Source organism: Canis lupus, chromosome 17, assembly GCF_011100685.1.
Source record: "Canis lupus familiaris isolate Mischka breed German Shepherd chromosome 17, alternate assembly UU_Cfam_GSD_1.0, whole genome shotgun sequence".
NCBI lineage: Eukaryota > Metazoa > Chordata > Mammalia > Carnivora > Canidae > Canis > Canis lupus.
The window spans coordinates 55,026,561-55,036,351 of record NC_049238.1 but is presented as its reverse complement, the minus strand read 5'-3'; the positions used below and the strand labels follow the sequence as shown (position 1 = coordinate 55,036,351).

Genomic DNA, 9,791 nt, shown 5'->3' with positions numbered 1-9,791 from the left:
CAGCAAGCAGTGCGCTGAGCTCGGGGCCGACTGACAGCGCGCCCCGCCAATGGGAGGGCCCAGTCTGGGTCCGTGGGCCCAATCCGAGGGCGCTAAGGAGGTCGTCCCCATGGCCTATCAGCGCGGCTTTTTAAGGGGTCCCCTGGCTTCTCCGGTCGCCACAGCGATAGACAGTCCCCGTAAAAGGGTGACGCTGGCTGTACTATGCCGCTCGCCCCCGGCCCCTCTCTCTTCCGCCCCCCGGCCCCCGGCCCGCGGCCCGCGGCCCCTGGCTTGGCCCCGCCCCTCGCCGTCGGAGTGGACCGAAGATGTGGGACTTCCAGACGTTATTGGAGGCCGCTGCTGTCACTCTGGCGGGAGGCGGGGCCCCCAGCGGCGAGGGCCGCCCCCGCCGGACGGTGATTGGACTCGCCCGAGCGGGGCCCGGCTGGGGTGGGCGCGGGAGGGGCCCGGGGGCAGGGGCGGCGGCGGCGCCGAGGAGCTGCGCTTGCCGCCGTGGGCCGCCCGCGGAGGGCCGGGTCGAGGGAGGGAGCGGGGGCGGGGGGCTGGTCGCGCGTCGGGCGCGGGGGGCCCGGGGTTGGCGGCGGGACCGGCTCGGGGCTTAGACCTGCGAGCGCTTCCGGGGAGGAGGCCGGGGCGGGGGTGCCGGAGGGCGTGCGCGCGCCTGGTACGGGATGCGGTGGGGAGGCGGCGGCCCTCCTCGGGACAGCCGCGGGTGGGTCCTCCGACGGATCTCCTACCGTTTTGCCCTTTGCATTGCCGGAGCGCGAGCCCCCATGGTCTCTGCTCGCATTCTGGGAGCCTCGTCTGTGGGCGCGCTCGAGCACCTGCTGCTCCCTTATAGGGCTGCCCAGCGCCTTTCCTGATACTGGGCGCGAGCGTGGGGAATATGTCAGAAAACAGGAAGCCGCAGCTGGGCTTCGTGGGCAAACCCCCCGGTGGGACCGCACCCGGGAACTCAGGCAAGACTCACTGCCCTTTGTGCATGGGGCTTTTCAAAGCCCCCAGGCTCTTGCCTTGTTTGCACACAGTGTGCACCACGTGTCTGGAGCAGCTGGAACCCTTCTCAGTGGTGGACATCAGAGGGGGAGACTCTGACACAAGCTCTGAGGGGTCAATATTCCAGGAACTCAAGCCACCCAGTCTGCAGCCCCAGATCGGCATCCTCTGTCCGGTATGTGACGCTCAGGTGGACCTGCCCATGGGTGGAGTGAAGGCTTTAACCATAGATCACCTGGCCATGAATGATGTGATGCTGGAGAGCCTTCGTGGGGAAGGTCAGGGCCTGGTGTGTGACCTGTGCAGCGACAGGAAAGTGGAGAAGAGGTGTCAGACCTGCAAAGCCAATCTCTGCCACTTCTGCTGCCAGGCTCATAGGTAAAGACGGGACACCCCACCTGGTGTAGCTTCAAAGCAGAATACAAAGAGGTGTTGAGCCAGAAATCCCTTGGTGAGCAGATGGGAAGGAAAGCCCTCTCGAATGCCATGTCAGGCCAAAGAGCAGTGAAGGCTCTGAGAAGTACTTGAGAATGGCAGGTAACTCCTGCAGCCTTACCTAACACCCCTAGTAATAATAGAAGCAAAGGCTTGCATAGTTCTTTTCAGTTTGCAAAGCACATTCACAGTTTCCTTGGATCATCAGTCATTTGTGTAGTGAATAATTGTAGTGGGTGCTGGATAAACAGAGAAGAATGAAAATAATAGCGTAGCCCCTGGCCTTGATCTCATTTGTTGCCTTGCAACTCTTATAGAAAAGCAGGCCCTGTTTTCGCTCCCATTTGTTATTTGAGGAAACCGAAGCTCAGCAATACGTGATTTGCCGAGGTCCCACAGCTGGTAGGTCGCATATAACAGAACCCAAGTTTAAATCCAGTTCTTCTGACCTTATTCTGTGCTTTCTACTAATCCATGCTGCCTCCCAGTATAAAGTGGTATTAGGGGCAGGGGGCACCGCAGCCTTTGCCTTGCACCCTAGAGTGGTGACTCTGGAGCTTGGTGAAGTTGGCCCATCGGTGCTTGTTGGGGTGCAGATTTATGTCTTTTATGGCATTCGGTGAATAGTCGGTCACATGAATCACTCTTGGTCCTTTCTCAAGCTCCTCCCCCATTCTAGGACATCAGAATATAAAATAGCCAAGGTTTTAGGATTAGCTTAAAATAGTTCTTAAAATTCTGCCTTCCATTTGTTTTCTGGTCTCACCAACAGAACACGTTAGTAGTCTTCAGTCTTCCTATTTTTAACTTGTAATTACCACTGTCATTCTGCCAGCTAGACAGCTGACCCTGTTTTCTCTACAGCCACTCTTCTGGTGCCAGAATAGGCGTGCAAGCTCCAAGTTGATACCATGCTAACGGGGGGATCTCTCCATAGTCCCTGTGTTTCCTGGGGGATTTCCTTGAGTCTCTAGAGGGCTACAGAAAAGGGAGCCGTGACTCTACCGGCCACTGATTTCACTCTTGCAAATAATGCCGATGACTCCTGGGGCAAGTTCTAGCTTGCTGCTTTGGGTGATGCAGGCGCTGGTCCAAGGAAATGCTTTACCAAAATCTCAAGTGAAAGTTGAAGGAGCCTTTCTGTGGGAGCCACCTAGACACTTTTTAATTGCAGGGGGTTTATTGCTGTGCCATGTGGCATAATTTCTGTCTCTTGGTGACTGGGGTCCCCCCCATGCTCTCACTTCTAGCTTGCTGAAGGAGTAGGCCGTGGCTCTTGTCTCAACTTGCCAAACTAACTCTTGAGAGAAAGTTCCAGGGCGTAGCCTTAGCATTGCCACCTTTGGCAGAGTCGCATCCCAGGCCAGGGAGCCCTAGTCTACTATCATTTTATTCGATGTGGTAGCCCTTCTGAGTAGGGAGTAGGTGTTACTCTGCCCCTGTCCCCCTTACAGATGAGGAACTGGGTCAGAGCAAGGGATTAAATCCAAGACTGGTTTGGCTTCAGAGCCCATGCTCTGAAGACGGCTGCACTGTTCCCCCACTGAATCGTGCCCCTAATTTCCTGCTCCTGACTCTGTTTGCCTGTAGGCGGCAGAAGAAAACGACTTACCATACGATGGTGGACCTAAAGGACTTGAAAGGCTACAGCAGGCTCGGGAAGCCCATTCTGTGTCCCGCACACCCGGCCGAGGAGCTGAGGCTGTTCTGTGAGCTCTGTGACCGGCCTGTGTGCCGGGACTGCGTGGTGGGGGAGCACCGGGGGCATCCCTATGACTTCACGAGCAATGTCATCCACAAGCACGGGGACTCCGTGCGGGAGCTCCTCAGGGGCACGCAGCCGCACGTGGAGGCGCTGGAGGAGGCCCTAGCGCAGATCAGAGGGACGAACACTGCCCTCCAGAAGCAAGTGGAGGCTGTGGCGGCCGACGTGCGAACGTTCTCCGAGGGCTACATCAAGGCCATCGAGGAGCATCGGGACAAGCTGCTGAAGCAGCTGGAAGACATCCGGGTCCAGAAGGAGAACTCCTTGCAGCTGCAGAAGGCGCAGCTAGAGCAGCTGCTGGCAGACATGCGGACTGGCGTGGAGTTCACGGAGCACCTGCTGACCAGCGGCTCAGACTTGGAGATCCTCATCACCAAGGGGGTGGTAGTAGAACGGCTCACAAAGCTGAACAAAGTCGAATATAGCACCCATCCTGGAGTAAACGATAAGATATGCTTCTCTCCTCAGCAGAAAGCAGGCCGCTGCCACGGCTATGAAGTTTATGGGGCCATCAACACCAAAGAGGTCGATCCGGCCAAGTGCGTCCTTCAAGGAGAAGGTAGGAAGGCATTTCCCACTGGCCTGGAGAGGGCAGTGGCCGGGGACATGCCGTTTAAAGACGTGTGGCATTTTCAGCCGGGGCCTTCATTAAGCTAGAAAGAGTTCCCTGCCGACCAGTTTACCAAGGGAGAGAGCCATACTGATCTAAAGGACAGTGACCCCTCCCTTGCCCTTGCTTTCTGTTTTGTTCTTGGCAGGGTCCAGTTAGTATTCCATACGGGGGTGAGGCCTGACCCTTTTCCAGTTGATCAAAGTCGTAACTAGCAAGGACCTCAAGGAGCATGCTCTTTCGATCAGATGATAGAGCAGAGACAGTGCCCAAAGATGATAACAGGAGAGGCCGGGGTGAAATCCTGGAGAGCAGGAGAGCAGGACCCAGAATGCTTGGGTCAAGTTCCAAAGAGTTTCAGAGGAGTGAGGAAGACAGGGTTAGAGCGTACTTCTGTGTCCTTGGTTTTCGGAAGCCACATCCTGGCATTTAAAAGTTGATGGTAGGCATTTCGTTTATTGGGGGGAAACAGTTTCCTTTGACCCTTCTATTCCTAAGGGAGGCAGTTATTCAACCATATGTATGTGAGAGGTCAGTCCCGATGGGAAGACTGTACCATAGACACAGCCTGACTCTGGCATAGGAATTTCTCATTGTTTGGAGGTCATGGATCTCTTTGAGAATGATCTCTCTCCAAGTAACATCCACTAATTTGGGCACATCACTTCAGGAGATTCTCAGACTCCCCATAAGACTTCCAGAGACCACAGGGCAGTCCATGAGCCCCAAGTCAAGAAGGCCCTTTGCATCTGCTGGACCAGAGGCTGTACCTATCAAATGTTCCCCCAGCAGCTTGGCACAGGTGCTGGAGTCCACGCTGATCAGCTGTACCCCCTTGCCTACTACAGCATGATCTGCAGCTCAGAGAGGGAAGCTTTGGGGGTTACGAGCTTCCCTCATGGGGTCTGGAGGTTTTCTACTCTGAACACGTAGGTCTATCCGGAGTATTTTCAAAGCTCCCTTGGGAGCTGCAGTTAAGGCTCATGATCCTGTGCGATCCAAGAACAGCACCTGGCTGAGAGGCACCAGGCTTGCCAGGAGGGACTCCCAAGGGGTATGCTCTGGGGGACAGAGCGGGAAGAGAAGAGAAAGGGAGCAGGGCGATTACAGTAAACAGGAAGCATGGGCTTTTGTTTTAAAGAGAAGTAGCAAGATGGTGGGTGTCCGTTCTGGGGATGCGGCTGGCCTTTGAGGTGAGGAGTGGGTGTTTATCTTCCGCAGATCTCCACCGAGCCCGGGAGAAACAGACAGCCTCTTTCACCCTGCTTTGTAAGGACTCGGCAGGAGAGAGCATGGGCAGGGGAGGAGACAGCGTGCAAGTCGCAGTAGTCCCTAAAGATAAGAAAGACAGGTGTGTACTACACAGTCAGGTGTCAAGGGTGATAAGCGATGATGAAACTGGACACTCGAGGCCCTTCGCGGTAGTGGAGGTGCACCTGCAGTAGTTACGTCCTACCCACCCCCTCTTCTGCCCTCCAGATGCTATTAAAAAAGGTGATATGGCCAGTCGGAGCAGAGGTGTTTTCCTTGTGCGGGTCTTATGCCACCACCCCATTCGCTCCCAGAGGTCTGCTCCCCCCATCAGATTGTCTGAAACAACACTCCACGTTAGATGGAATGGTTTTTGCGTTGTGCCGGGAGTATATTTAGATGTGTCTGGAATGAGAGGAGGGAGGAGAGAGGGAGGGTACAACAGAAGCCCATCAAAGAGAACAGCAGCATTTTTCAAAGCAATTCATCTGTACAACAGATTAAAATCAGCATTTATGTCACTTCCCTACATTGTAAAATTAATTTCCGAAACCAGTGGAAGAAGCGCTCTGCTTGGGGGACACTTCAAATTAATAATGGGTTGAATGGTGTAGAGTTTGCATCCTAGAGTGGTGGGCAGCTGCAGCCGGCCTGTGAGAGCGAGTGGTTTTTTGAACCCCGTCTATATTCAGTCCGGTCAGAACGCTGGTACAAGATAACAAGGATGGGTCGTACTACATCTCCTACACCCCCAAGGAGCCTGGTGTCTATACCGTGTTGGTCTGCATCAAAGAGCAGCATGTGCAGGTGAGTAGGACCTGTGTGCGCCTCCCTGGACACCTCTCTCCCTGGTTCCTCTGGCCTCTCCCGTCTCGGGATGCAGAGACATGTCGCCCAGGATCAGCTGTATGGACGGATTGAGTAGGATTCTCTGTCTTCTCTCCATGTTAGAAATGACCCAGATTTTGCCGGTGACCATAAGAACTCTATCCCTGTTTCTCCTTTCTCCTGGCAGTGTCCCAGTTGGGAGCATGCTTCATTTGGGCAAGCACCTTAATCACAGGGGGGCAGTCTGCCAGGGGACAGGCACACACATTCAAGCAATATAATCTAGCTCAGAATTTTCCAGGCTTGGTTCAGAGCGTGAGCAGACGTCCTGGAACACAATTTGGGGGAGTTACACCCTCTCCCTGCAACTGACCAGTCATCTACCCGCCTGACCATCTGCCCTCGTAACCCTTTAGCCTGTTTACATGTGTGCGTTGCTGTTACCAGGGTTACTGCACCACCTCTACAGACAAGGATTACACTTTCTGGTTCAGAGATCACAAATTTTTAAAAACTGGGCAATAGTCAGCATGTCCAATGGAATCTCGAGTCGTCTCAGGTTTTCCTCGACCAGAGAGCAACACCGACGCAGATGATAAAAACACTGTGGTGTGATAGGTTGAGCCTGTGGTGTGGGCACCAGGAAGACTCCTGTTCTATAGCCACTTACTGCTTGTCTAATCACATATGCCGGAGTGGGTTAGGTCCCTTCGAGTACATTCTTACGCCTTTCTTCCAAGCCACTCAGGCATGCGAAGCATCGCCCACAGTACACAGTACCTATAACGCAAAACTAGAATTTCAGCTCCTTTCTTTGAACTCCAAGTTGTTTTTAAGGCGGATCATAAACTCTTGAAAGGAAGAGAGATTGAACATCTGAAAGGCGTCTCATGTGCCAGACTCTCTGTTTGGTGCTTTTGCAGACTGCGTACTTCTCGCTCAGGGATAGACACATAAGCTACGCTCTAATTTTTATTGTCTAACAAGGATGGAAAGTGGAGAACAGAAGTTGTCCTGGAAAGGAAGGGGCAGGGTAGGAGAGTTTCAAATTTGAGAATTATTAAACCACACACTCTTTACCTTTCTCCCTGGCCTCTATCCTCACAGACTGAGAATAATCGGGTGGGAAAATTGATTATGTCCAGGACGGAGGGGTGGAAGGAAGGGAGCGAGGCTCAGTATGTGAGGGGAGGAGGAAGGATCACAGGATGGCCTAGGCTTGTGGTTGCAGCGCTCTACTAGTGACCCCCGAGACTCCTCGAGAACGGAGAAGATAGTGACACTGGGGACACAAAACACAGCCTGGGGTCATTCGTGTATCAGGAGGGCCACATGATAGACGGGCAGCATAGGGTCCTTGACTCTCACTGTATTTGTGGCTGGGGCCACCCAGCTGAGTACCCAGCTAGTCCCTGTCCCCTCGTCTGTCTCCCTCCTGCTGTCCTTGTCTCCCCGTGGCCAGGCCCTGTGACTTAGGCTGTGTTTAAGCACGGGTGATGCTCAGCACCGTCCCTGTTGACTCATAGGGTCGCCTGTTCTTTGCTCTTGTTCTGAACACTGAAGGGCTCACCGTTCACCGTGACCGTGAGGAAAAGGCATCGCCCACACCCAGGTGTGTTTCACTGCTGCACGTTCTGCTCCAGCGGAGGCCAGAAAACTGCTCGCTGTGCCTGTGGAGGCACCATGCCAGGTGAGGAGGAATGCTCTGGGAAGTCCTTACCCCCCAGCCCCCCGGGCCTGTCTCCCAGCGGTGGGGGTCCACGGCCACATGCCATAGGTTTAGGATACTCAGACTCAGGCTTTCTTTCTATAGCGATATAATCTGTGCATATAAATACACTACAGTTCTAAAAATTTCACTTAAAGCTTCTTTATTCTGAGAAGTCAAATAGTAAACTTAAAAGTTCTGAGTCCTTTTAGTCGGATACAGCTCATGAATCTTAGGAGAGCCCTGTGCTTCTCCCTGGGTGGCTCGATTTGCTTCCTTACCCTTTCCAGCAACCTGGCCATGTAAAAAATCCAAACCCGCTCTGTTGCTTTTAAAACCTTAAAGAAAGTCCAAGCACGTCAGGGATGGGGAAGTGGGTGATTAAATCAGTTGACCAGATCTGGCTCTTTTCTTGCAGGGAGGGGAGTTGACTCAAGCAAGAGATCTAAGTTGTTTTTTGTTTTGTTTTGTTTTGTTTTTTTAAATGGGCTCCATGCTGGACAGAGCTTGAACTCACGACCCTGAGATCAAGATCTGAGCTGAGATCAAGAGCTGGATGCTTGGGATGCCTGGGTGGCTCATCTGCCTTTGGCTCAGGTCCTGATCCCGGAGACACAGAGAGAGGCAGAGACACAGGCAGAGGGGGAAGCAGGCTCCATGCAGGGAGCCCAATGCGGGACTCGATCCTGGACCCTGGGATCACACCCTGAGCCGAAGGCAGACACTCAACCACTGAGCCACCCAGGTGCCCCAAGTTAGCAGAATGTTAAAACAACACTCTTCTCGGAACTTCAGCAAACCTTTGTTGATTTGCAGTCTTCAATCCTTGGCCAGCGTCCTCTTCCCGAGGCATCAAATAGCTTTTTTCTCGCCAGGTTTTTATTGAATATTTTCACATCCACGAGTCAACCTGTTGCCAGAAACTTTAGTTTCCACGGTCAGCCTGATAATGGTTGTCTTTTGTCTCCTCTTTGTACCACACAGGTGGGTACCTAGGCTGTGGCCACGGACACAAAGGCCACCCGGGTCGCCCGCACTGGTCGTGCTGTGGGAAGGTCACGGAGAAGTCGGAATGCACGTGGACAGGTGGGCAGAGCGCACCAAGGAGTCTGCTCAGGACTGTGGCCCTCTGACGCCTTCCTGGACAGGTGGCCAGCCTGCGAGAGCTGCAGCCAGAGCAACTTCATGGTACCGGAGGACCCCAGACCTTGACTAATGCTGAAGAAATGGATAGAATTAAAAACAAATTACCTTATCTTCTACTCTCTGAGTTTCAGTCCTTTTCTGGGAGTTATGTGCTAATTGGATGGATGGATGGTTGGTTGGGCACCAGAGACATCGCATTTCTCTTCGTGACAGGTGGCAGTGTCTGTTCTACACCTGAGGCTCCCTTCTCTCATGTTGGAACGGAGCGATCTGTGCTGTTGGGACTCAAGAGATCCCAGGGGTAGTGGAGTTCTGGACTTTTGGGTCTGTAACTCTTGTATTTCTCTCGGTGCCACACGTTTGCTGTTTCCCTTAAAGAATTAAAACTTCCTTTCATCGTGTCTCCTTTTTTCCCTAGCACACTTCAAGTGGATTGTAATGTGATCTTGCTGTTTAGGGGCAGTTCCCCCAGTTTCACCCCTGTACCACTCCATCTCGTCCTCGTAAGCCTAGATTACTATTTGGCCAAGGGTGTACAAGTAGTAAGTAAATAAAGGGGAGCAATACATCCCCCCCCCTTTATGGCATGAGTTCTCCTCATGCCAGGCACCTAGCTCCTTTCATCCTCCTCCCTCTCAACCCTTTGTTATTTAGAGAGGAGTCTCCACTTCTGTCTGTAAAGCTGGGAAGGTAGCTAGAAGCCCTAAGTCCTAGAACGTGCCTGCTTGGCTGTGAGAGCCTGAAGAGAATTCTTGGAAGAGGAAGCATGTAGGGCTGGTGCCTCATCTCTGCCAAGGGCTTCGCTGGATATACATGGTGTGTTCTTCTGGGACTCTGGATTTCTCCTATGGCAAAACTTGGCGTGTATTAGATCTGCATTGCAAGATCCGCTTAAGAAGCAGGTGACTCCTGAGCAGTGATGGGTCAGCCCAAGGAAGTGAAGTAAACACAGGTCATCGTGTAATACATTTATTTTCTCCTTAGGGCTGATCGATGGGAGCTACAGCATAGCTGTAAATCCTAAAATATTCACTGTACTCTCATCCTTT

At 53.1% G+C, this 9,791-nt stretch overlaps 1 protein-coding gene across 5 annotated transcripts; it reads left to right on the top strand.

Annotated features, from left to right (window-relative positions):
- The first annotated feature begins 452 nt into the window (after positions 1 to 452).
- TRIM45 (tripartite motif containing 45) lies at positions 453 to 8,858 on the top strand. Of its 5 annotated transcripts, XM_038561884.1 has the most exons (7): positions 453 to 1,174; positions 1,370 to 1,377; positions 3,025 to 3,758; positions 5,031 to 5,160; positions 5,753 to 5,867; positions 7,415 to 7,578; positions 8,581 to 8,858. In XM_038561884.1, the coding sequence occupies exons 1-7, from the start codon at positions 890 to 892 to the stop codon at positions 8,810 to 8,812; spliced, it is 1,668 nt and encodes a 555-aa protein (XP_038417812.1). In that variant the 5' UTR covers positions 453 to 889; the 3' UTR covers positions 8,813 to 8,858. The 5 variants fall into 5 exon arrangements, 3 of the variants coding, with proteins under 3 accessions (XP_038417812.1, XP_038417811.1, XP_038417810.1); XM_038561883.1 differs by having other exon boundaries at positions 453 to 1,377; positions 7,452 to 7,578; XM_038561882.1 differs by having other exon boundaries at positions 453 to 1,377.
- The last annotated feature ends 933 nt before the right edge of the window (positions 8,859 to 9,791 follow it).

Excerpts from the sequence above, each read along its gene's own strand:
- TRIM45 (XM_038561882.1), top strand. The coding sequence starts at position 890 with ATGTCAGAAAACAGGAAGCCGCAGCTGGGCTTCGTGGGCAAACCCCCC. Across the intron at positions 5,868-7,414 it reads TCAAAGAGCAGCATGTGCAG|GGTCGCCTGTTCTTTGCTCT; the intron begins GTGAGTAGGACC and ends GTTGACTCATAG. Across the intron at positions 7,579-8,580 it reads CTGTGGAGGCACCATGCCAG|GTGGGTACCTAGGCTGTGGC; the intron begins GTGAGGAGGAAT and ends TGTACCACACAG.